Source organism: Gopherus flavomarginatus, chromosome 18 (assembly GCF_025201925.1).
Source record: "Gopherus flavomarginatus isolate rGopFla2 chromosome 18, rGopFla2.mat.asm, whole genome shotgun sequence".
NCBI lineage: Eukaryota > Metazoa > Chordata > Testudines > Testudinidae > Gopherus > Gopherus flavomarginatus.
The window spans coordinates 3029620-3055593 of NC_066634.1; the positions used below are offsets into that span (position 1 = coordinate 3029620).

General features: G+C 58.3%; 2 protein-coding genes across 2 annotated transcripts; both read left to right on the top strand.

The window, feature by feature from the left end:
• The first annotated feature begins 244 nt into the window (after nt 1-244).
• LOC127036889 (metalloproteinase inhibitor 1-like) lies at nt 245-21840 on the top strand. Its single transcript, XM_050928159.1, has 6 exons — nt 245-381; nt 18403-18551; nt 19304-19404; nt 20378-20498; nt 21032-21153; nt 21601-21840. Exons 1-6 carry the CDS (start codon nt 245-247, stop codon nt 21838-21840), a joined length of 870 nt encoding a protein of 289 aa, XP_050784116.1.
• A 1248-nt stretch (nt 21841-23088) lies between these two features.
• Nucleotides 23089-25932, top strand: LOC127036782 (lysozyme C-like). The gene is made up of 4 exons (XM_050928001.1): nt 23089-23227; nt 24271-24429; nt 25319-25397; nt 25759-25932. Exons 1-4 carry the CDS (start codon nt 23089-23091, stop codon nt 25823-25825), a joined length of 444 nt encoding a protein of 147 aa, XP_050783958.1. The 3' UTR covers nt 25826-25932.
• The last annotated feature ends 42 nt before the right edge of the window (nt 25933-25974 follow it).

Here is a 25974-nt window from a genome sequence, read left to right on the forward strand (position 1 = left end):
GTGGTTACAGTGCTCGCCCAAGACACGGGAAGGATTTGAACACGGGTATTTTAGCCAAGCGCCCTGATCTCTGAACTGGGGGACGTTCTCAGGCGTGTCCCTCTCCCTCCCCTGTTGGGTTAACTCATTCAGCATTAATTGGGCCGGTGATTCTGCAGCCTGGTGCTTAGGGGTCCTGGTAGAGATTCCTGTTCAAATCTCTTCTTCTTGGCAGGCGAAGAGGGGGGCCTCTCCCCCGTGCTGGATGTGGGCTCTCACCGGGAGGCTGGCAGCCAGAGGGGCGTCCCTCTCACCATTGAGTTTTGTGGAGATCCGACACCTCCCGTCTGATCCAGGAGTCGGCAGGGCCGCTTGGGGAGCTGCCCAGGACACTGGAGAGCGGTGAGATGCACCCACCAAGCTGGGCAAGCCGGAAAAGGCATTTCAACATTAAAGGAGGGGGGAGGCTGAGCATCATGGGAAGTGGGCCAGTCCTCGGAGGCGGAGAGGTCCCGGCTCCTCCCCTAGTGGACGAGCAGGACCTGCGTGGAGTCCAGACTTAGGTGCTGAAAGCCGCAAGAGGGGCAGGGTCACATTCTGGGGTCACATTTGTGGGTCACATTCTGGGGCGCCTGTCACTCCCTGCTCTCTGTAGCGGAGTCCAGGCTCCTAACTTGGGCTCTGTGGATCGCAGCAATTTTTTAAGGGGCCTAGAAGGGCAGCATCGGGTCGTTGGGGTGTGTGTCTTTCGGTGCCAGTTTGTTGGGGGGGGTCTCATAGACTCCTAGACTTTAAGGTCAGAAGGGACCATCGTGAGCGTCTAGTCTGACCTCCTGCACAACGCAGGCCACAGAATCTCATCCACCCGCTCCTGCAACAAACCCCTGACCTATGTCTGAGCCACTGAAGTCCTCAAATCGTTGTTTGAAGACCTCAAGGTGCAGAGAATCCTCCAGCAAGTGACCCGTGTGTGTCCCACACTGCAGAGGAAGGCGAAGCCCCCCCAGGGCCTCTGCTCATCTGCCCCGGAGGAAAATTCCTTCCGGACCCCAAATCTGGGGATCAGCTAAACCCTGAGCATGTGGGCAAGACTCACCAGCCAGCACCCAGGAAAGAATCCTCTGTTGGAACTCAGATCCCACCCCATCTAACATCCCATCACAGACCACTGGGCATACTTACCTGCTGATAATCAAAGATCAATTAATTGCCAAAATTAGGCTATCCCATCATACCATTCCCTCCATAAACTTATCAAGCTTAGTCTTGAAGTCAGGTATGTCTTTTTCCCCCACTACTCCCCTTGGGAGGCTAATCCAGAACTTCACTCCTCTGATGGTTAGAAACCTTCGTCTAATTTCAAGACTAAACTTCCTAGTGTCCAGTTTATATCCATTTGTTCTTGTGTCCACATTGGTACTGAGCTTCTATATTTCCTCTCCCTCCCTGATATTTATCCCTCTGATATATTTATAGAGAGCAATCATACCCCCTCAGCCTTTTGGCTAGGCTAAACAGGCCAAGCTCTTTCAGTCTCCTTTCATAAGACAGGTTTTCCATTCCTCGGATCATCCTAGTAGCCCTTCTCTGTACCTGTTCCAGTTTGAATTCATCCTTCTTAAACATGGGAGACCAGAACTGCACACAGCATTCCAGATGAGGTCTCACCGGTGCCTTGTATAACTGTACTAACACCTCTTTATCTTTGCTGGAAATACCTCGCCTGATTCATCCTAAAACTGCATTAGCTTTTTTAACGGCCATATCACATTGACGGCTCATTGTCATCCTGTGATCAACCAATACTCCGAGGTCCTTCTCCTCCTCTGTTACTTCCAACTGATGTGTCCCCAATTTATAACAAAAATCTTTGGTATTAATCCCTAAATGCACGACCTTGCACTTTTCATTATTAAATTTCATCCTATTACTATTACTCCAGTTTACAAGGTCATCCAGATCTTCCTGTAGGATATCCCGGTCCTTCTCTGTGTTGGCAATACCTCCCAGCTTCGTGTCAGCTGCAAAGTTTGTTAGCACATTCCTGCTTTTTGTGCCAAGGTCAGTAATAAAAAGATTAAAGTAAGTCCCTTTGGGGGTCCAGGCCTAATGTCCTGGAAAGTGCTCCATCACCCGCATTTGATATGAGTACCTCATCCTGCTTCTAGCCAAATACACTTCTAATTTATATCAATTACTAATTTATATCCATTACTAGCTCGTATTTTTTTCCCATTTTTTTATATGTGGCTTTTTAAATGTCAAACGGATGCCTTCATTTCCCCCACTGAAAGAACATGGGCTTTTAGTCAAGTGTCCCCACTTTCTTGATTTCTGGAATTGTGGCTTTTTGATCATCTGAGAACCTTTTCTTAGAAAACTCCTCATTTGCATTCGTATTTTACGATCTAATTTTTTCCTCCAAGGCAATTTCACTCATAATTTTTCTTTCCATTAGGAAATAAGCCTGTTCAAAGCACATAGAAAAAAATATGTTACAGGTTGGAACGTCCTGTTTGCTCATATTGAATTATTTCGTAATAATAATGGGAGGCGGCACATCTCAGTGCCAGGTGAGCTATGCCCATGCGGTGTTATATGCAGTTGTTCCCCAGTTGCGCTGCCCTAGAAATGGCTGCATCTCAGTGTCGGGCGAACCATCCCCAGGCGGCGTTATGTGTGGCTGTTCCCCAGCTGTCCTGCCCCAGAGGTGGCTGCATCTCAGTGCTGGGAGAGCCATCCTCCTGTGTTGGAATGAAGGAGACTGAGTCAGAGATCTTTCAACATCTTTATGACCGTTCCATGCTGCATCCAGTGCCCCATGGGCCTCAGTTCCAGTGGGCGGCTGGGTCCAGGCTGAGGGAGATGACAGGGGGTGGGGGGGCAGGGGTGGAGGTCATAGCGCGCAGGGAGCTGTACCAGTCCTCGGGGGCACGAGGGGGTGGCGGAGGGTGGGGGCACGGGAACTGGCTAGGGGGAGGCGGAAGCCCTGGGGGGTAGGAGGCAGGGAAGCGGGGGAGGTGGTGGTGGTGGGGGGGGCCCAGGGTCGGGGTGTACTGGTACTGCCGGGGTGGGGGAGCAGGTACCGGCCTGACCGAGAGGCCCCGCGGGGGGCTGGGCTTCAGCAGGGCCCGTTCCTGTTTCCGCTGCTTGGCCCGGCGGTTCTGGAACCACACCTGGAAAGAGAAAGACGCCATCCAGATCCAGCTGCATTACCTCACGGAGCCCCTCACCCAGGAGTGCGCCTGGCCGGGACCTCAGTGATGCCTCGCCCGGCGCTGAGTGCAGCCACCTCTGGGGCGGGGCAGCTGGGGAACAGCCACACAGAACACCCTGCAGTGCCCAGCACTGACTGCCGGGGAGCACCCCCCGCCCCGCCCCGCCCTGCTGCCCTCCACCGGGTACCTGGATTCTGGCCTCGTTGAGCCGCGTGGCCTGGGCCAGCTCCTCGCGCACGTAGATGTCCGGATAGTGGTTCTTGGCGAAGGCGGTCTCCAGCTGCTCCAGCTGCTCCTGGGTGAAGCTGGTGCGATGGCGCCGGCGCGTGGGGGTAGTGAAGTGCAGGGAAGGGGGATCAGCCGGGGGTCCCCCCACCAGGCCAGGCATCTCTGGGGCCTTCCTGAAGGCGGGGCTGATAGTGTCTGGAGATGACAGGGGGCGGTGTCAGGATCTCAGCTGGTGCCCCTCACTCCCGACCTGCAGCCACCTCCTAGCCCAGCCCTGACCCCCCCAGCTCTGCCGGTGCCCCTCACTCCTGACCCGCAGCCCCTGCTAGCCCAGCCCGGACCCCCCCAGCTCTGCCAGTGCCCCTCACTCCTGACTCACAGCCCTCTCCTAGCCCAGTCCTGACCCCCCCAGCTCTGCTGGGGCCCCTCACTCCCGACCCGCATCCTATGCTAGCCCAGCCTTGACACCCGCCAGCCCTGCTAGTTCCCCTCACTCCTGACTCGCAGCCCTCTCCTAGCCCAGTCCTGACCCCCCCAGCTCTGCCGGGGCCCCTCACTCCCGACCCGCATCCTGTCCTAGCCCAGACTTGACACCCGCCGGCCCTGCTAGTGCCCCTCACTCCTGACTCGCAGCCCCCTGCTAGCCCAGCCCTGTCCCCCCGTAGCCCTGCTGATGCCCCTCACTCCCAACCCGCAGCCCCTCCTAGCGCAGCCCTGGGCTCCCTGCCCCCCACCCCCTCTACTTTAAATGGGGGGATATTTCTAACCTCTGTCCCCGCGTTCGCCTGCAATGCGCAGTGCCCGTGGCGGGGTCCTGTGCCCCCTAGTGGCCCAGCAATGGTAAAAGCCCTAATACCTCTGCTGTGGGGAGCGCTCCCCCTGCAGCTCAGTGCATGGAGGTCTGCACCACTGGGGTGGCGCGTCGCCGGCTGTGGGGGGAACGTCTCTACGCCCCAACAAGGTCCCTTCTCGGCAGGTCGGTGGCAGCCTCTGAGAGTTCCCCCGCCCGCCCCGCTGGGGACAGAGGCTGTTGTCATTCCCGGCTGTGATCCCCGGGATTAAGTGGGGGGAACCTGATCACCCCTCCCCACCCGGCCCACCGAACCTGAGAGCGTGAGAACGCAGCGCCCGGGGGACACAATGCTCCCGGGAGGCTAATTAGTCTGGGACTGGGGGGTGGGAGGCAGGGAGGGAATTTGAGCCCCCGAGAGTCTGTGCCAAGCAGTTTTCTCATTAACGTCTACATGACCTGGGGCCTTGGATCTGGCTTCCAGCCCCCCCGCGCCTGCTGTAACCACTAGACCCCACTCCACCCCCCCAATCAGGGAGAGAACCCAGGAGTCCTGGCTCCCAGCCCTCACCCTGCTTCTGCATGGGGGAGGAGTAGTGGCAGGTCCCCCCCTTGGACCCCACTCACGGTTCGAGCTGCCAGTCCCTGCCATGGCTCCAGAGGATGTGGGGTCAGTGCTGGGTGGTCGGGCTCAGCACCTGGGGACAGGGCGGCGTCGGAAGGAATCGCTGACGAACAGCCTTGGGGGATAAGGTAGGACCCAGGAGTCCTGGATCCCAGCTGTGCTCCCCTGCTCTAACCACTAGACCCTGCTCCCCTCCCAGAGCCAGGGAGAGAAACCAGGAGTCCTGGCTACCAGCCCCTCTGGCTGTAGAGAGGTTCCCCCATCTCTCTCCCTGAACCCCGACCCCTCTTTCCCCTCCTCTCTCTGCCCCCTCTCTAGAAGGGACTCATCCCTGAAGGCGGGGGGGTCCCCACTCACCGGCCATGGTGCTGACAGTTTGGGGGTACCCGTCACCTAACCCCGCACCATTCCTCTTCCCTCCCTGCACTCCCTCCTCCTCGCCCTGGGCCCCCACCCCAAACTTTTAAGTCGGCTCTGACTCCGCCCCTCCCCTCTTGGGGGGTGTCTGCATTGACCAATCAGTTCCCCCCTCAGTGGGGACCATCCCTCCCCTCAAGGCAGGTCCTGGCAGGCGTGGGGGTCAGGGCCAGAGAGGGGCCCCAGGTGCTGCGAGCCCTAGACAGCAGGGGCGCAACTGTTGGGGGTAGTTAGGGGTGTGTATGTGTCCCTGTGCCCCCGCACCCCCTGCTGGAGGGGATGGGCCCTTTCTGTGTGTGGCAGATTGTGTTGTACCTGGGAAGGGAGGGGTCTGCACTGAGCGGGGAGGTCAGTAATGGGGGGAGAGGCTGGAGTGACCCAATGGGGGTGGTCATTGTGGGGAGCTCCATGGTGGGGGTGAGGCATTTGAGAAGCTCAGGGGAGGGGGGCTCTGTGTGTGGCAGCCCACCCCCACCCCCCCGGCCCAGGTCTGGGATAAGGTTCCAGTAATCAGGGCTGCCCATTGTCAGTGTAAATCCACCGAGATTGGGAACAGCAGCAGAGACAAAACAAGCCCCCTCCTTCCCCCCCCCGAGCCCTGCCGGTGCACTTCACTCCCGACCCGCAGCCCCTGCTAGCCCAGCCCTGCCCCCCACTGCTGTACTGGTGCCCCCCACTCCCAACCCGCAGCCCCTGCTAGCCCAGCCCTGAGCAGTGCCTGGCACTAGGGGGCCGGATTTGTTTTGATGGCCTTTCCCTGTGGGGCCTGTAATGGGTGGGTTCGAGGTTGAGCAGCCTGCCCCCTTTCTGGCTGCTCCTAGCGTTGTGAGGCATTGAGCAACTGCCGGATAAATGGGTTTCCTGTTATCTCTGGAGCAAGCTCTGCCATGGAACCCAGGAGTCCTGGCTCCCCCCGCTCTAACCACCAGCCCCCACACCCCTCCCAGAGCCAGGGAGAGAACCCAGGAGTCCTAGCTCCTAGCCCCCCCTACTCTAACCACTAGACCCTACTTCCCTCCCAGAGCCAGGGAGAGAACCCAGGTGGCTGCTCTGCGTGTGTGTGTGTGTGTGTCCCTGCCGGCCCCTGCTGTGTGTGTGTGTGTGTTAGTGCTGTGAGCTTGAAACACAGACACTTGTGTTCCCTACACAACCAAGAGCTAATAGTGATTCCTCCATCAGCTCCAGGTCTCTGCTTCTGGGACAGGAGCTGAGTTTTAGATGTGCAGCTACTGAGATGCAGCCACCTATGGGGCAGGGCAACTAGGGAATGGCTGCACATAACACCACATGAGAATGGGTCGCCCGGCGCTGAGATGCAGCCGCGTCTGGGGCAAGGCAGCAGGGTGAGAACGGAACAGCAGAGCCCCAAAACGGGGAATGAACTGAAGGACTCTCTGTGTTTGGTTGACCGAGGTTCCCAAAATAGGGATTTGGCCAAGCCAGCGGAGGGCAGAGTCTGCAGTCAGTACCATTGTGAGCCTCTCGTCTGACCTCCTGGATCGCACAGGCCAGAGACCTGCCCCGAATTAATTCCTGTTTGATCTAGGGCAAGACTCAGCAAAACCGCCCGTCTGGATTTAAACCTGGTCCATGCTGGAGACTCCACTGCGCCCCGGGGAAGGGTCCCGAGGGTTCGCTGCTCTCTCGGGACAAAGGCTTCTGTCCAGCTTCAACTTCCAGCCATGGGACGGGGTTCGACCTGCCGGCGCTGGACTGACCAGCCCCTTAGTGAGTTCCTTCCCCATAAGGGACTAAAAGACGGTGATCGAAGCACTCGGTCCTGTCAGGACCCTTGGGCTAAAGAGCTGGAGATCAGAGCCAGCGCCCCCCAAAGGGGACAGGCCCCCAGCCCATTCCCTACCCCCTGAACCGGTCAGTCTCTGCTCTGAGGCCGATGAGAGCCGGGGCCCCCAGAGGGGACAGACCCTGGCCCCATTCTCCACCCCCCGAGCCAGCCGGTCCCTGCCATGTGGCCAATGGGAGCCAGCGTCCCCAGACGGGACAGGCCTCAGGCCCCATTCCCCACCCCGTGAGCCAGCCAGTCCCCACTCTGAGGCTGGATCTGGGCAGCGCCCCCTAGAGGGGACAGACCTGATGTCTCATTTTCTGCTCTCTCTCTTTGGCTCCCTGCTTTCCAATGGTCTAACGATTCTCTCTCATTTCCTTTCCAAGACCCCCAGGTTTGTTACAGCTCCCAGCCCTGGGCTCATGCACTTACAGCAGGACACAGAAAACAGCAGCCCCCTGCCAGCCCAGCCCTGGGCTGACCCCCACATCTCCGACCCACAACCCCCTGCTCACCCACTCCTGTTTCCACCCCCACCCCCCAGCTCTGGGAGTGACCCCGCTTCACGGTATCAGGTATGCAGTGGGACTGTAAGCGGGGCAGTCCCCGGGTCCTAGAGACACGAGGCGAGGGAGGTAAGATCTGTTATTGGTGAGAGTGGCCGGCTTCCAAGCACCTTCTGTAGGGCTCCCAGAGGGACCTCGACAAATTGGAGGGTAGGGCCAAGAGAAACCTCGTCTGATGAGGTTCAGCAGGGACCAGTGCAGAGTCCTGCACTTAGGGCGGACGAATCCCTGGCATGGCTACAGGCTGGGGACTGATGGGCTAAGCAGCAGTTCTGCAGAAAAGGACCTGGGGTTACAGTGGATGAGAAGCTGGATATGAGTCAGCAGGTTGCCCTCGTTGCCAAGAAGGCTAATGGCATTTGGGGCTGCATTAGTAGGGGCATTGCCAGCAGATTGAGGGACGTGATCATTCCCCTCTATTCAGCATTAGTATTGCGTCCAGTTTTGGGCCCCTCACCACAGAAGGGATGTGGACAAAGTGGAGAGTCCAGCGGAGGGCAAGGAAATGATCAGGGGGCTGGAGCACATGACTCAGGAGACACTGAGGGAACTGGGCTTGTTTAGTCTGCAGAAGAGAAGAGTGAGGGGGGATTTGATGGCTGCTTTCAACCCCTGAAAGGGGGTTTCCAAAGAGGCTGGAGCTCAGCTGTTCTCAGTGAGGGCAGATGACAGAGCAAGGAGCGATGGTCTCACGTTGCAGTGGGGAGGTCTAGGTTGGATATTAGGAAACGCTATTTCACTAGGAGGGTGATGAGGCACTGGAATGGGTTCCCTAGGGAGGTGGAGGAATCTCCTTCCTTAGAGGTTTTTAAGGCCCGGCTTGACAAAGCCCCTGGCTGGGAGGATTTAGTTGGAGTTGGTCCTGCTTTGAGCAGGGGGTGGGAGTAGATACCTCCTGAGGTCCCTTCCAACCAGGGTGACCAGATATCACGATTTTATAGGGACAGTCCTGATTTTTTGGGGCTTTGTCTTAGGTGCCTATTACCCCCCCATCCCCTGTCCCGATTTTTCATACTTGCCGTCTGGTCACCCTGCTTCCAACCCGAATCTGTACGAGTCTGTGATTCTACCATGGGCCTCTGCTCCCCTCTAGTGGCGTTTTGATTTCCCACGCTCAGAAGGCCAAGAGTAAACATGAAATCCAAGCTGACTTCTGCCCCCGCTCTAACCTAGCCCAGTGCTTCTCAAGCTGTCTGATGTGGGGGACCGGCAATTCCCCCCCCATGTGCCAGGGACCGGTGCCATATTATTATCCTATTGGATGCTCTTATGAGGAAACTCGCCGCGGACTGGCAGCCGATGTCTCGCGGACCGGCACCAGTCCGCGGACCACCACTTCGAGAAGCACTGACCTAGAGGGTCTCAAACTGGCGGGGGGGGGGGGGGGGACACGGAATGTATTCAGGGGGGACAAGCCCTGCACTCTGTGAGTGTGTCCCCCCCTGCGTCCCCCGCTGGAGAGGACAAGCTCTGTGCTGTGTGTGTGTGTCCCTGTGCCCCCTGCTGCAGGGGATGGGCCCTGCGCCGTGTGTGTGTGTGTGTGTGAGTGTGTGTGTGTGTGTGTGTGTGTGTGTGTGTGTGTGTGTCCCCTGCGCCCCCTGCTGGAGGGGACAAACCCTGCACTATGTGTGTGTGTCCCTGTGCCCCCTGCTGGAGGGGACAAGCCCTGCGCTGTGTGTGTATGTGTGTGTCCCCTGCACCCCCTGCTGGAGGGGACTAGTCCTGCACTCGTGTGTGTGTGTGTGTGTGTGTGTGTCCCTGCGCCCCCTGCTGGAGAATGTGTGATGAAGTGGAAATTTTCATCATATTTTGAATATTATACATGCCTCAGTTTCCCCTATGTGGCACCTGGCTAATAAGGTGGTGAGAAATGGTTGTTTGGTATGCGCAAGGACCCAGAGATCCTGGTGTGACTGACGCCTGCCTGGACCCAGACAACTGCCCAGCCATGGGTATCTGGAACTAACCCCCATGGACAGTCAGCCCCTCTGCAGGAGAACGAAGAGCTAAGGAGTTGGGCCAGGTCACTGGGAAAAATTCACCCAGCTTCCCTCCAACCACTGACCCACCCATCCATACCTCCCCAAACACCCACCCATTCAAGCACCTATCCGTCCCCCATCCATCCCTGTCCACCCACCCACACATCCCTTTCCAACCACCTATTTATGCACCCACCCACCCAACCCCGTCCACTCATCCATTCATCCCTTCGCCCAACCATCCCTACCCCCTCACCTATTTATAGATCTGTTCTGACAAAGGCCACGGAACAATGAACAAAAACCGAATTCCCAGCAGCCTTGTAAATATGTAATTAGTAGATAAGGGAACAGCAGGACAATGGTGAACGTGTGAACAGCCGGTCACCTGTACGGGGACTGGTTCCCAGGAAGTACGGAACTGACCACAGAGTATGCAAAGCGATGTAGAACACCGTGGGCGATGTCTGTGTGAGGATGTGTTTACCAGCTGGTGAATGAATTGTACTTTGGGTGTGTGGTTGTGACAAGTCTTTCATTTCGTTTACATCCATTATTCAGACCAATATCTTTCTTAACATTCCTAAATTTAACTCTCTATGTTTCAGTGGTAATCGGAAAACTTTGCAAAACAGCATCTTCAAATTTTTACTCTTTCTCTTTCTTCCTTCTCGTTCTCTTTTCCTCTGCTTCCTCCCTGGCTGCCTCTTTCTCTTTTTCTCTGATCTCCAGTTCTTTCAGTTGCAGTAATCTCTGGTGCCCTCTCTCCTTTTCTGCAGACTGAAGCCCCAACAGCTCCAACTTCGCCGTCGCTTCTCCACTTTCACTCATTTTCCTGCTTTCCTGTTCTTACTCCCCTTTCAGAAAATAACAAAACGGTGACCTGCTCCTGACTGTCCTTAGCCATCGCACTTCAGATTCACTTAAAATTGCAAATATCAGGGCTTAAGGGTGAACTTCGCTTGGAGTAACGAGCCGTACAGATCCCCTGCTCACTGTGCCATTGTGACGTTCCCCTCTGGTGTTGTCTGGACCGGTCATGTTCTAGGCCTCTCCAATCCTTGACTCTGGGAGCCAACCTTACCCTGCTGTGCTGTGAGAACCCCACTCCTGGGCCGTTCACGTGCAGCCTCTGGTGTGTCAGCTGCTCCCAGCTACTTGCAAGCAAATGACACTAGCCAATATCTCCAGTCCCAGACACAATCCTGGGAGCCTCTGTCTTACAGTGTCCAGTTATGCCCGCTAGACGCTGCAAGCTTATATAAATTGGTCAATTTAACAAAGAAATTGATATGTACCTAAGGGGAGCCCCTCAAACACTTCAAACCAAACGCACTGCTCCAGGTAGAATAAACCAACAGATTTATTAACTGTACAGATAGATTTTAAGTGATTATAAGTCAAAGCACCACAAGTCGGATTTGGTCAAATGAATGAAAAGCAAAACGCATTCTAAGCTGATTTTAACACTTTCAGTGTCCTTTCAAACTTAGGTGCTTCTCGCCGTGGCCTAGGTACTTTTCAGCCAGGCTCTCCCCTTTGATCGGCGCTTCTGTCATTTGGTGGTGTTGTCTGTAGATGGAGGTGGAAGGGAGAGGAAGACCATGGCAAACATCTCTCCCTCTTATCATGTCCTTTCTTCCCCCATGGCTCCCCCCAGCACCTTCAGAGTCAGGTGAGCATTTGTGAGTCTCTCCCGGCAGGGTTGAGCAATTCCCCTGCTGTGGGCTCGTCCAGGTGAGTCATTGCATTGTACTCCTTGCGGGACAATAGCTGTTGCTGGCTTGTTTCACACCCCGCCCAGATGTTGGCTACGTTCCTTGCTGTTGCCTCTGGGAAGCAAATATCTGTCTGATTCCCACAACTTACAGCATGTTTTAGTGACAACCACACAACACAATTCTCATAACTTCATATATATTAATGATACACATATATGGATAGAGAAATGACTTTCCTCAGATCATAGCCTTTCCCCTGATACCTTACAAGGCCTGCTTTATACGTAAGATCACGATTATATGAAAATGAGGAACATGGGGGTTACTGCACATTCCCCCACAGGTAGAGAATGTCACAGTGGTTCACCCTGGACCCACCCCCTGCATCTAAGCCTCAGCATCAGGGCCTGGATGCCAGGAGAGAAACCTCCTTGATGAGCTTGGTGTCCAGCTGAATTCTTGGGAACTGAGTGGATAAGGTCCCAACATCATCCTCCCAGCCATCCCTGTCCACTCACCCTCCCATCTATGTATCCATCCATCTGTCCATGCAACCACCCAATCATCCATCCCTGCCCCCCATATCCCAACTACCAGGGCTGGTGCAACCATTTAGGCAAACTAGGTGGCTGCCCTAGGGCGCCTAGTGGTTGGGGGCACCTAAAAGCCCCCTCAGGCGAGGAGGTGGAGGTGAGCTGGGTGGAGGGAGCGCGCGGGGAGGGTTGCCTGCAATAACGGGGGGGGGGCGCGCACAGGTGAACCGCTCCCTGCCCCAGCTCACCTCCAGTCTGCCTCCTCCGCTGAGCACAGAGCCCAGTTTTAAGTCTCCTCCAATCGGCGCCTCACGCCTGGGCGGGGAGGAGAATTAGAGCAGCGCCAGCGTGCTCAGTGTGGGAGGCAGAGCCGAGGTGAGCTGGGGCGGGCTACCCAGGCAGGGTTAGCTTCCGCAGAAGGTCTCCCCAGGCAGGGTTAGCTGCCGGGGGGGGGAAGGGGGGAAGTCTCCCCAGGCAGGGTTAGCTGCCCGGGGGGGGGAGAAGGGGGGAAGTCTCCCCAGGCAGGGTTAGCTGCTGGGGGAAGGGGGGAAGTCTCCCCAGGCAGGGTTAGCTGCCCGGGGGGGGGAAGGGGGGAAGTCTCCCCAGGCAGGGTTAGCTGCCCGGCGGGCGGGAAGGGGGGAAGTCTCCCCAGGCAGGGTTAGCTGCCCGGGGGGTGGGGAAGGGGGGAAGTCTCCCCAGGCAGGGTTAGCTGCCGGGGGAAGGGGGGAAGTCTCCCCATGCAGGGTTAGTTGCCATGGGGGGACAGAGGGAAGAGGGGTTAGCTGTTGCGGGGGGGGGGTAGCTGCTGCGGGAGGGCTCCCCTGGTGGGGGGCTGAGTTAGCTGCTGTGGGTGGGGCAGGGTTAGCTGGTGGGGGTGCAAGGTGGAAGTTTCGCCTAGGCCGCGAAACTTCCTTGCACTGGCCCTGCCAACTACCCATCCACCTGCCATCCATCCATTCCTGTCTCCCACCCAGCCAGATACTCCGTGGTGAACACAATATAAAAACATCGATAGACTGGAATAGAATCATAGACGTGTCGGGCTGGAAGGGACCTCAAGAGGTCACCACATCCAGCCCCCTGTGCAAAGGCAGGACCAAGTCAACCTAGACCAGCCCTGACAGGTGTTTGTCCAACCTCTTCCTAAACCCCTCCAATGACGGGGTCCCACAGCCCCCTTGGGAGCCAATTCCAGAACTGAATGACTTGAGTTAAAAAGTTTCTCCCAATATCTAACCTCCATCCCCCTGGCTGCAGATTCAGCCCTTCTTGTCCTGCCTCAGCAGACACGGAGAACAATTGACCAGTGTCCTCCTTAGAACAGCCCGTGATGTAGCTAAAGGCTGTTCTCAGGTCCTCACTCAGTCTCCTTCTCTCCAGGCCAAACATGCCTGGTTTCTTTTAACCATCCCTCCTAGGTCAGGTTTTCTAACCCTTCAGTCCTTTTGGTTGCTCTGCTCTGGACTCTCTCCAATATGTTCTCAACTTTCCTAAGGAGTGAGGCACCCAGAGCCGGGCACAGTCGTCCTGCTGGGGCCCCACCAGTGCTGATCCGGGTGGGACCAAGACTTCCCGCGTCTTGCAAAAGACCCTCCTATTGACACACTCAGAATGAGATTAGCCTTTCCCACAGCTGCGTCCTGTTGTTGACTCTTATTCCATTCGGGATCCACTCGAACCCCCAGATCCTTTTCAGTCGTGCGACCACCTAGCCAGTTAGTCCCCACTTTGTAGCAGTCATCGGATTTTTTTCTTCCTCCCCCCTGCCCCTCCAGCCACATGGAGCCTCCCACACACAATCTCTTCCTCACTGCTCCAGCCCCAGCATCTCCCAGCTGGGGGCGCTATGGGGAGCAGGACACTGGCTGTGGGGGGCTAACCCCATTCTGGCACACACAGGGCAGAGATGCCCTTCACTCCTGACCTGCAGCCCCTGCTAGCTCAGCCCTGGGTTCATGCTCAAGGCAAGTAACAGTGTCCCGGCCAAAGGGGCAGGTATCACCAGAACCGGCAGATCTTGCTGCAGAACCTCATCCGCCTTGTAGCCCTGCACCCAGGTTGTACCATGAGAAAAGAACCCAGGAGTCCTGGTTCCCAGCCCTCCCCACCCCCCCATCTTTGACCCACTCAACATCCCCCCAGCTCACCATCCTTCTCCTCCAGGGCCTGCCCGTTGATGGGCTGACGTTCACTGGCCTAGTGGTCCCCACTCATTGGGTCACCATCCTACGGGGAAGGGGAGAGATCAGCACCTGGTTCAGCCCCTTCCCATGGGCCTCTGGATCAGACTCAGTGGCCCCTCCAGCCCGATGCCCCCCCAGATCAGACCCATGGGCCCCTCCAGCCCGGTATCCCACCTGCCCCACCTCGGACACTCACGTTTGCACCGATACATGTTGTAGCAGCTGCAGATATGGATATAAGTGCCCTTGCAGTGCTTCCCATCAGGGCTGCTCCCCTTGCACTCCCGCATCCGCCTCTGCTGCCCCATGATCTCCCGGCAGCTGATGCTCCCGGTGCATCCCAGCCGGGTGCAAGTGGACCACTCCCCTCACTCGGACCACTGCCCGTCCACTGCGGGGGAGAGACGGGGAGACACCCAGAGACAGCAGAGTATGACTGTGATTTCCCCCACCCACCCACCCATCCACCCATCTACCCACGCAAAAACCTGCCCACCCATCATCCATCCATCCACCCATCTACCCACCATTGATACATTATCCATCAACCCACCCATTGACCCATCCATCCATTGACCCATCTAGCCCACCGTCCATCTACCCATTGACCTATCCACCGTCTACGTGCTCACAAACCTGATCACCCATCATCCATCCATCCACTGACCCACTCATCCATCTATCCACCCACCCATTGACTCATCCATCCATCTACCCACCACAGACCCACCCAAACCTCCATCCACCCTCTGACCCCACCCATTGACTCACCCAACCATCTATCCATCCACCCACCCATTGACTCATCCATCCATCAACCCATCCATTGATCCATCCACCCATTCATTGACCAGTCCATCCATTTACCCACACTCCCATCCATCCTCCCAACTCCCACGCATCCACACTCCCTCCTCAGAACTCATTTATGCACCTACCCAGCCATTCCACCACCTGTAGATAAATCTCTGATAATTTTCATATGACTTTACATTGTGCCTCTTCATATAACCTTGTAGTGGGGTCTACCCATGTGTGACTCTGTTTTCATGAGACTTTGTATCAAAGCCTCATACAGAAACCTTGTATTGATGAGCCTTGTGTGACGGTGCTGCCCGTGAGAGCCGAGGTCACTCAATTAGGGTGAACTGCAAACAAAATGAGGCAGACAAACCCCAGAAGCTGGTGGTTATTCCAATACTTAGATTTACCAACCAGCACAGAACAGATTCTGTAGCACCTCACTGGTTACTCAGAAGTCCAAACACTGCAGTTCCTTTAAAGTGCCCAGCCTCAGACCTCTGTCCAGATACACCTGTCAGATATGATGATGATTCCTGAAAATCTGATCTCATCACATAAAAGAAAAGGTTCTTCCAATCCCAAAGGATCAGCCACACACCCAGGTTCAATTACAACTTAGATCTTACCCAAAATACATGCTACAGCCAATTCATATTAACTAAGCTAAAATTTATTAAAAAAGAAAAGAGAAAGAGTGTTGGTTAAAAGATCAATATACAGACAGACTTGAATTCAATTCTTGAGGTTCAGACACATAGTAGTGGTGAGCTTGTAGCTGTCAAAAGACCTTTTAGAAATAGTTACAATCCAATGTCCATATTCAGGATGGCTCCAGTCAGTGACTGGGGATCTCAATCCTTGTGGCTTAAGGTTTCCCCCTCTTGAAACCCAAAGCAGATCTGAGATGAAGAAGGACCGTGTCCCAGGCTGCTTATACATTTCCAGCAGCCTTATGGCCTGAGAAAATAATAGGCTTAACTCCTTCTCCCAAACATCCTGGCAATTAGCACAGAGTAATTTATCCATTAAACAGTTCAAATACAGGTTACCACACCCCTCAAAGAGACACATAGACAATAACACTATTTCACTTAAGTATCATTATAAATGTTAATATTCCCTTTTGTATCTTTGAATTAAAACTATAGCAATGGGCAAGACTTGTTTGCTTATATCACAAGACCTGAGCAAACATCTCCCCTGGAGATCTCTAACAATGCAGACTTACATTTCAAAGCTCTCTTCATTTACATATCTTCCTAACCAGTCCTTAAGATTCACCCATGGGTCAGGTGAGTCTGGAAGGTAATTAACTCTTTCTGGCCCTGTCACCTTCTAACGAGATATTATATCACAATCATAACATCACACCTTGGTATATGGACACTTTGTATCACTGCCCTTGGTATAATGTTCTAGCCCCTAAGGACAGAATAAGATAGAAGAAAAATGTCTTTTTGCTCAGAGTAGAACAAGATCTTGCCCCCCTCCCCAAGTCTTTTAATCAACTGCCCTGTGGAATGACCGAGGTGTGAAGGGGGAAGGCGGGAAGGCAGCACCTCCAGACAGCTGCACCCCTTGGAGGGGGCTGGGAGTCAGGCCCAAGGACAATAAAACCGGTCAAGTGGGCTCAGTAAAGACAAGCAGACACACTGACGGGGGTCAGAAGCCAGCACCTTCTTTTGGAAACAGCCTCTATGCAGCATTGAAACAGCCCCCCGAAGGAAGCAGCACAAAGGCCCAGCGGCCACAGACACAGATTTTGAAGCTGGTGCAGATCTGCAGGAGAGAAGAGCTGCTATAAATGGGAGGTGTCTTGCAGAGGACCCCGTCTCGTCTTGTCCACATGGAGCATTGATCCGGATCGGCAGAAGCCTGGCTCCACCCCTCCCCCATCTAACTCACCTGGCCAGTGCAGTTAGGGGGAGCAACTAGTTGGTAACAACAATAAGATGGTGTGTGCTTGTGTGTGTGTGTGAGTGTGAGTGCATGAGTGTAATAATATCATATGCATATGATACCGTGTTAATTGATACATGAAGGCAACCTATGGCACGGATGCCAAAGGCGGCACGCGAGCTGATTTTCAGTGGCACTCACACTGCCCGGGTCCTGGCCACCGGTCCGGGAGGCTCTGCATTTTAATTTAATTTTAAATGAAGCTTCTTAAACATTTTAAAAACCTGGTTTGCTTTACATACAACAATAGTTTAGTTCTATATCGTAGACTTACAGAAAGACCTTCTAAAAACGTTAAAATGTATGACTAGCACGCGAAACCGTAAATCAGAGAGACTGGCACAGCACTGCTGAAAGGCTGCCGACCCCTGCACTAATCCATCCGTCCATCCCTGCCCACCCCCACACATCCCCCCCCATCCATTTATCCATCCACTCTCTCATGACTCCATCCATCCCCCCAACCACCCTGTGCAGCACGCTGCCCCCCACCTGTCCCCTAGAGTACAGTGCCCCACTGAGCCCCCCCTGCCCCCAGCACAGGCCCCCTACCCCCTGCATCATAGTCCCTGCTCTGCCCCATGCTGTCCCCCTCCCCTGGGTTTCCATCCCTCTCCTCCCCGACTTGCTGCTGGTGCTGAGTGACCAGAAATTTCCCTCACCCCCAGGGAGGGGTGCTGGGGGGTGGTGTCCCCCCTGCACTGAGCAAGAGACGTCAGACTGACGTCCGGCTGACATCACCTCCCTTCCTCCTGTCCAGCCTGGCAGGTGTGTGTGTGGGGAGGGGAGAAGTGTGGTGCTGCTTATATAGGAGCCAGTGGGGCTGAACCTCACACCGAGCAAGTCGAGATTCCAGCCCTCGCCTGCTCCATGGTCTCAGGTAGGGGAGAGGAGCCCCCCTCCCGCCCCCCTCCACTGGGCCCCTCAGACACCTCCACTGGGGCCCCCCAGCACCCCTTCAACCAGCCCCCCTGCTGCCCCCCTCCACTGGGCCCCCCCAGCTCCCCTTCCACCAGCCCCCCTGCTGCCCCCCTCCACTGGGCCCTCCCTGCCCCCTCCACTGGGCCCCCCAGGCTCCCCTTCCACCAGCCCCCCTGCTGCCCCCCTCCACTGGGCCCTCCCTTCCCCCTCCACTGGGCCCCCCCAGCTCCCCTTCCACCAGCCCCCCTGCTGCCCCCCTCCACTGGTCTCCCCAGCTCCCATGCTGCCCCCCCATCTTCTAACTTGCCCTTATTTTCTGGCAGAGAAATACCCCCCCCCCTCCACCGCTGTACTGGTGCCCCTCTCTCCTGACCCACAGCCCCTGCTAGCCCTGCCCTGGGCTCCCTCTAGCCCTGACGGTACCCCTCACTCCTGACCCACAGCCCCTGCTCTCCCAGCCCTGGGCTCCCCCCCAGCTTTGCAGGTGCCCCCCACTCCCGACCTTTAGCCCCTGCTAGCCCAGGCCTGGGTTTTCCCCATCTCCAGGCCCAGTTCAGGTTGGAGAGGCGACTGCTAGGAGAGTCCGTGGCTGGAGTAATGGGGAGCCCCCCCATAGCGCCCCCTGTTGAGAGAGGCCAGGCTAGGGTGATTCTGGGGTGTCTCCATCTCTTGGCTCCATCCCACCCTCAGGCCCCTTGAACCCAGCGTCACCATGAGCCCTGTCACCTCGAGCTGGCTGCTGGCGGGTGCGATCCTGGTCCTGGTGCTGGGGGACGCCACAGACGCCTGCAGCTGCACCCCCCAGCACCCCCAGACGGCGTTCTGCCAGGCTGACGTCGGTGAGTGATCCCTGACCCCCCTAGCACCCCTCTGAGCCCCCCACCCTGCCCTCAGCACCTCCAGATGGCATTCTGCCAGGCCGACGTTGGTGAGTGACCCCTGACCCCCCCAGCACCCCTCTGAGCCCCCCACCCTGTCCCCCAGCACCTCCAGATGGCGTTTTGCCAGGCCGATGTTAGTGAGTGACCCCTGACCCCCCCTGCTCCACAGCACCCCTCTGAGCCCCCCACCCTGCCCCCAGCACCCCCAGATGCCGTTCTGCCAGGCTGACATAGGTGAGTGACCCCCAATGCCCCATCCCCCAGCAGAGTTCCCCCTGTAATTTTTGCAACTCCCCCGAACACCCATAAATTCTTGTGTCCCTCCCCCAGAGCTATAAACCCCACCCCCCAGCTGAGACGTCCTGCCGCCCTCTCGCACCGTCAACCAGGGAGCGCTCCCCCTGTGCCCCAGCGTCAGTATAGCTATTACCTGCTGGAGAGGCCCTGAACTGACTCTGGGGTCCCGGCTCCAGCCCCGATGCCCCACAGAGTGTGTGTGTGTGGAGGAATCTTCCTCTTTCCAAGGCATGGAAGAACCCAGGAGTCCTGAATCCCAGACCCAAGGCACAGGGGGACCCCGGAGTCCGGGAGGGAGGGATTCCCGCCATTGTCTGGGTCATATTAGAGGACTCTGGTGGTTCTAGATGCTGGGGGCCTGGCGGGGGTGGGGGGCCGCTCAGGGTGCCCTGACCCCTGCCTCTGCCATGCAGTGATTCGGGGCAAGTTCATGGGGGTCACTCCGCTGAGCCCCACCAGCAGCAGCACCCAGGAGTTCGAGTCCTGGATTCGCTACGAGATCAACATCACCAAGGTACCTGCCCCCCAAAGACCCCGCTGCTCCCCACAACCAGCCCCCACCAACTACCCCGCCCTGCTCCCCACGGCTCCCCCACAGCCAGCCCCCACCAACCCCCCTGCCCCGCTCCCCACGGCTCCCCCCACAGCCAGCCCCCACCAACCCCCCCGCCCCGCTCCCCATGGCTCCCCCAACAGCCAGCCCCCACCAAACCCCCTGCCCCGCTCCCTATGGCTCCCCCCCAGCCAGCCCCCACCAACCCCCCTGCCCCGCTCCCCACGGCTTCCCCCACAGCCAGCCTCCACCAACACCCCCACCCCGCTCCCAACGGCTCCCCCCACAGGCAGCCCCCACCAACACCCCCGCCCTGCTCCCAACGGCTCCCCCCACAGCCAGCCCCCACCAACCCCCCTGCCCTGTTCCCCACGGCTCCCCCCACAACCAGCCCCTACCAACCCCCCTGCCCTGTTCCCCACGGCTCCCCCCACAGCCAGCCCCCACCAACCCCCCCGCCCCGCTCCCCATGGCTCCCCCCACAGCCAGCCCCCCAACCCCCCCACCCTGCTCCCCATGGCTCCCCCCCAGCCAGCCCCCACCAACCCCCCTGCCCCGCTCCCCACGGCTCCCCCCACAGTCAGTCCCCACCAACCCCCCTGCCCTGTTCCCCACGGCTCCCCCCACAGCCAGCCCCCACCAACACCCCCGCCCTGCTCCCAACGGCTCCCCCCACAGCCAGCCCCCACCAACCCCTCTGCCCTGTTCCCCACGGCTCCCCCCACAACCAGCCCCCACCAACCCCCCTGCCCTGTTCCCCACGGCTCCCTCGACAGCCAGCCCCCACCAACTCCACACCTCCCTGCCGCACTTCCCATGGCGCCCCCTGCTGGTCCAGGCTGGGACTGGCGTAGCCAGGAGCTCCCCCCACAGCCAGTCCCCCACCGTGCTCCCCACAGCACCCCCTGCTGCTCTGACGTGCGCCTCCCCGCAGACCTACAAGGGGCTCGAGTCATGGGGGGATGTGCTCTTCATAGACTCCTGGGACCAGGAGCACTTCTGTGGGTACCAGCACCCGGCGCCCCTGAACGGGGAGGAGGAGTATCTCATCATGGGTAAGGTACCCCCAGCACCCTGACACCGGCCTGGGGCAGCCCCTCCCAGGGACTTCCCAATACCCCTCAGGGCCCCTCGACACCAGTCCCCTTCTGGGGTAATTCCCCCTGGTCCCAGATCCACAGGTCGGGTGCTCCCTGGGCCGAGCCACTCGAGTTCCCCACGTCCTGGGTCCGGCCCTCAATTGGACCTGTGGGGGGAGACGCACCCCCCAAGGCAGTGAAGTCCTCCCGCCAGCCGTGTGAATGCAGATGTTCATCCGCCTGCCCTTCCTCCAAGCCTCTGCATCTACCTCTTCTGCTGAGTGCCCCCCACTCACCCTAGAGACAGCCCCCTCCCCATTTAGCCCCCCCGGGTATTGCCCCCCAAAACACAGCATTCCCTGCCCAGTGGTCCCGAGGGGGAGGGCGGTGCAGTGCTATGGGGTGCTACAGGATCTGGGGGGGCTATGGGGGCTCTGTGGGTCACTGTGGGGGGCTGTTGATCACTATGGGGCGCAGTGCCAGCCACTCCCTCTGCCCTCTCCCCCCAGCCGAGCGGCAGGACAAGCGCCTGATTATCTCGTTTTGTTCCTTCGTGCGCCCCTGGGGGCACCTCCCTCCAAGCCAGCGCCGTGGGGTCAGCCAGGCCTATGGAGGGGGCTGCGCCTGTGACGTGAGTTCTTGTGGGCTGGGGCATGGGAGGCCTGGGGGGCTGGGGCTGGGAGATGGGGGGCGGGAGGCCTGGGGGGGCTGGGGCTGGGAGAAGGGGGCCTTGGAGGGCTGGAAGATGGGGGGCGGGGGCCTTGGAGGGCTGGGAGTGTCCCTAACCCCACCTCCTCCCCACCCCAGGTGATGCCATGTAACATCAGGCCTGGTGGGGGGCAGATGTGGGGCTTGGGGGCGCTGGGTCTGTGGGGGAGGGGTGTGCCCCAGGGGGCCCCTCTGCGGGTGGGTGGGGAAATCTATGCGGGGTGGGCGTGTCTCTCTCTAACTCCACCCACTCCCCCCCAGCCATTCCCAGCACACAAGTGGGGGGATGGGGTTCAGGGGGCAAGGCCGATGAGATGAGGGTGGGGTATGTGGGTGGGCGTGGCTCTCTCTAACCCCGCCCCCTCCCCAGGTGGTGCCGTGTCGCTCCCCGCCGTGCGAGCTGTCGGGCGATGCCCAGTGCCTCTGGACCGACGGGCTGCAGGACTGGCGCTGGCAGGGGCCCCAGGACCAGGACCAGAACCAGGACCAGGACCAGGCCTGCCTGCCCCGCCCCAGCCAGGGGGACCCCCCCAGCGCTGGCCCCTTCTGCGCCTGGGAACCCCTCGAGGACAGCTTCGACGAGGCTACAGCCAACTCCCCCGGGCCGTGACCCCCTGAAACACCCCTGACCCCCACCCTAACCCCCAGAACTGTCACCCCCTCTCCCTTTGACCCCCCCGATCTTTGCTCCCCCACCCCAGGTCGGGCTCTGTTAAAATGGTTTTGCTGAGTTTGATTCTTGAATAAATAAATTGCTGGAAGCCAGATCTGCACCGTCGTCTGCCAGCCCAGGGCTGGGGGCGCGTGAGAACCCCTTGTACTGAACCCCAGCCCCAGCTGCCCCCTGGCACATACCCCAGAGCACTCCCAGGTGCCAATCCCTGGCTGCTCCCCCATCCACTGCACCCTCCAGGAGTGGAGTTCTCTATGTACAGCTCCTGAGCTGCAGCCACCTCTGGGGCAGGGAAGCTGGCAAACAGACACACAAAACGTTACATGAGGACTGCTCGCCTGGGACCGAGATGCTGCCACCTCTGGGGTGGGGTCGCTGAGGAATGGCCGCACATCACACAAAACACCAGCCCCCTGCCAGCCCGGGCCTGGGCTCCCCACCCCAAGTGCTGCCGGTGCCCCTGAGACCCACTGCCCCTGCCAGAGAACAAGGAGGGAACCCAGGAGTCCTGGCTCCCAGCCCCGCCCCTGCTCTAGCCACTGGACCCCACTCCCCTCCCAGAGCTGGGGAGAGAACCCAGGCATCCGGGCTGTGTGCAGATGCGGGGGTTGTTGACCGACTCCAGGCTATGGCCCGGTGTGTTGTCATGGTAGGTCTCCACGGGGATGTTCCAGAACCCGGGGCGGCTGGGAGACATCAGAGCAAGGGGCGGGTGTGTGGCTTTGGGGGTCACTGGGGGTCCGTGGTGCTGCAGGGCCTGGTAAGTGCCCCAGAGCTACTGCCCCGGGGGACCCGCTCTGCATCGTCTTCCTGCTGGGGAAACAGAGGCATGGAATGGCTTGGGCACAAGTGCCTTAGACTGGAGGTTGGGGCTGGGAGGCAGGACTCCTGGGTTCTATTCTGGCCCCAGCAGGTGAGGCAGGGGTGTGTGTGTGTCTAGTGGTAAGAGTGGGGGAGGGGGATGGGTGCTAGGAGCCAGGGCTCCTGGGTCCTCTGGGATGGGAGTGGGGTCTAGTGGTTAGAGCAGGGGGGGCTGGGAGCCAGGTCTCCTGGGTTCTTTGCCTGCTCTATGCGGGAGGCCAGCATCACGCTTCTAACCGCCACTCCCTCATCTCTCTCTCCCCCCGCAGGTAGCACGGAGGGTGTGGGGCCCCAAACCCGGCGCCCTTGCCCCGCCGTGTGGGCATGAGGGCTCTGACGCTGCTTCCCATCCTGGCCTGCCTGAGCGCCGGGGCCCGGGGCAAGGTATTCAGTCGCTGTGAGCTGGCCCTGCTGCTGAAGAGAGGGGGGCTGGACGGGTTCATGGGGTACCGCCTGGACAACTGTGAGTGCCCATCCCCCATGCTCCTCCTTCCTCCCCCCTCCCAGCCCTTTGCTCCCGCATCTCCGGCTCTCGCCCTTGAAATCTCCCAACAATTCATCCGCCCCCCCCAACTAAGGTGAATGGGGTCAAGTGGGTTAGAGCAAGGGCGGTTGGGAGCCCGACTCCTGGGTTCTCTCCCTGGCTCTGGGAGGGGAGGAGTCTAGTGATTAGAGCGGGGGGGGGGGGACTGGGAGCCAGGACTCCTGGGTTCTCTGGGATGGGAGTGGGGTCTAGTGGTTAGAGCAGGGGGGGCTGGGAGCCAGGACTCCTGGGTTCTCTTCCTGGCTCTGAGAGAGTAGTGGTGTCTAGTGGTCAGAGCAGGGGGGGCTGGAGCCTGGACTCCTGGGTTCTCTCCCTGGCTCTAGGAAGGGAGTGGGGTCGAGTGGGTTAGCGCAGGCGGGGCTGGGAGCTGGGACTCCTGGGTTCTCTGCCCAGCTCTGGGAGAGGAGGGGTCTAGTGGTTAGAGCGGGGGCGGGGGGGCTGGGAGTCAGGACTCCTGGGTTCTCTCCCTGGCTGTGGGAGAGGAGTGGGGTCTAGTGGTTAGAGCAGGGGGGGCTGGGAAACAGGCTTCAGTTTGCCACTATCTGTTTCACCAGTGGCCAGCTAGAGGCAAAACCGTCTCCTGGCTCCCATGCACCTCTCTCCTGTCTGCCCGCCCCAGGATTTCCAGATCCCTGTTTCCCCCGCCTGGCCTGGGTTGCTCCGGTTGGGCTCCTTGTCCACCGGGGACCCCAAGATCCTTTCCAGGGTCCTTGCTTTGCACAACACAGTCCCCAGTTGGGCCGGCCTTCCTCCTTCCTGGGGGTAGCGCCTGGCCCTGGGCAATATGGGTTGAACAGGCCCTGCTGGTTCGGGTCGTCCCAGCCTCAGTTCTCTCTGCCTCCAGCCACCCTCCAGGCTCTCAGTTGTTGGGGGCCATGCCTGCCAGCCGGGAGGGAGGGAAACCCCCCTTCTCTTGGCACTGGAGGCCAAGGGGCTGCCTGATATGTCTCCCCCTCCCCCAGGGCTCTGCCTGGCTTTCTACGCCAGCCGCTTCGACACGGGGACCGTGACGGAGAACTTGGACGGCAGCTCCGACTACGGCATCTTCCAGATCAACAGCCGACGGTGGTGCAGCGACCAGCGCAGCCGCACGCTGAACCTGTGCCAGACAGGCTGCCGCGGTGCGGCCCCCCCACCCCCGGGGGAGAGGGGGTAGGGACCCCAGCCCCACACGGCCACCCAGCTGGGCAGGGGAGAGACTGGGAGAGTATGGGATAGCTAGAGGGGCTGTGGGGATAGATAGATAGGTAGATAGATAGATAGATAGATAGATAGATAGAGGGGGTGGCTGGGGATAGATAGATAGATAGATAGATGGCTGGGGACAGATAGATAGATAGATAGAGGTGGTGGCTGGGGATAGATCGATATGGGGTGTATGAGGATAGATAGATAGATAGATGGGGTGGATAGGGGTAGATAGATATGTGGTGGCTGGGGATAGATAGATAGATGGGGTGGCTGGGGATAGATAGATAGATAGATAGATAGATAGATAGATAGAGGGGGTGGCTGGGGATAGATCGATATGGGGTGTATGAGGATAGATAGATAGATAGATGGGGTGGATAGGGGTAGATAGATATGTGGTGTATGGGGATAGATAGATAGAGGGGGTGGCTGGGGATGGATAGATAGATAGAGGGAGTGACTGTGAATAGATAGATATGGGGTGTATGGGGATAGATAGATAGATAGATGGGGTGGATGGGGAGATAGATATGGGGTGTATGGGGATAGATAGATAGAGGGGATAGATAGGTAGGACTCAGCTTTCCTCAGCCATGTGGCCTTTCCCAGCATGACATACAACCTGCAGTCTAGTAACCCAGCTGCCCCGCCCCAGAGGTGGCTGCATCTCAGCGCTGGGTGAAGCAGCCCTGTGAAGTGTAGATTTGTCTGGGCCAGGATAGCTGGCCCCAGGGCCTGCCCGGGGGGTCTGCCCAGCTCGGGGATCGGAGTCCGCGCAGCCTGACCCCCTTCACATCTCATCTCATTCTTTCCCCACAGATTTACTGACTGCCGACCTAGTGGACGACATCAACTGTGTCAAGAAAGTCGTGATGGACTGGCAGGGGATGGGAGTCTGGTATGGGAAACTATCTATCTATCTATCCCCAGCCACCCCCTCTGTCTATCTATCCCCAGCCACCCCCTCTATCTATCTATCTATCTCCACTCTTAGCTCTGTCTTTTTGCAACCCTAAGAATCACTACACAATACAACAAATGGATGGATTATGTAGCACAAGAGAACACAACACAGTGCAGTGCAACCCAAGGTGTTATATAATGTATCACCACACAAGGTAACATGAAACTGACCTTCATTTCTGGATGCCCCATCGCTGTTATGTGCAGCTGTTCCCCTGCTGCCCTGCCCCAGAGGTGGCTGCATTTCAGCATCTTCATTGCTCCTATACCCTGACCTTTCTTCTCTGCCCGGTCAGGATGCCCTGGTGCAACCATTGTAAGGGTCGGGACCTGAGTCACTGGGTGGCTTCCTGCAACCTGTGATCTGGCCAGAGGACCTCGGCGCCCATCTCCAAGGACCCAGCCGGCTTCTGCATCCAGCTCCACTGGCAGGGCTGGGCGAGGGGCCCCCCACACGCAAGGGAGAGTTAGACACAATGGATGGGGAAGGGGAAAGTCAATAAACCATCCCT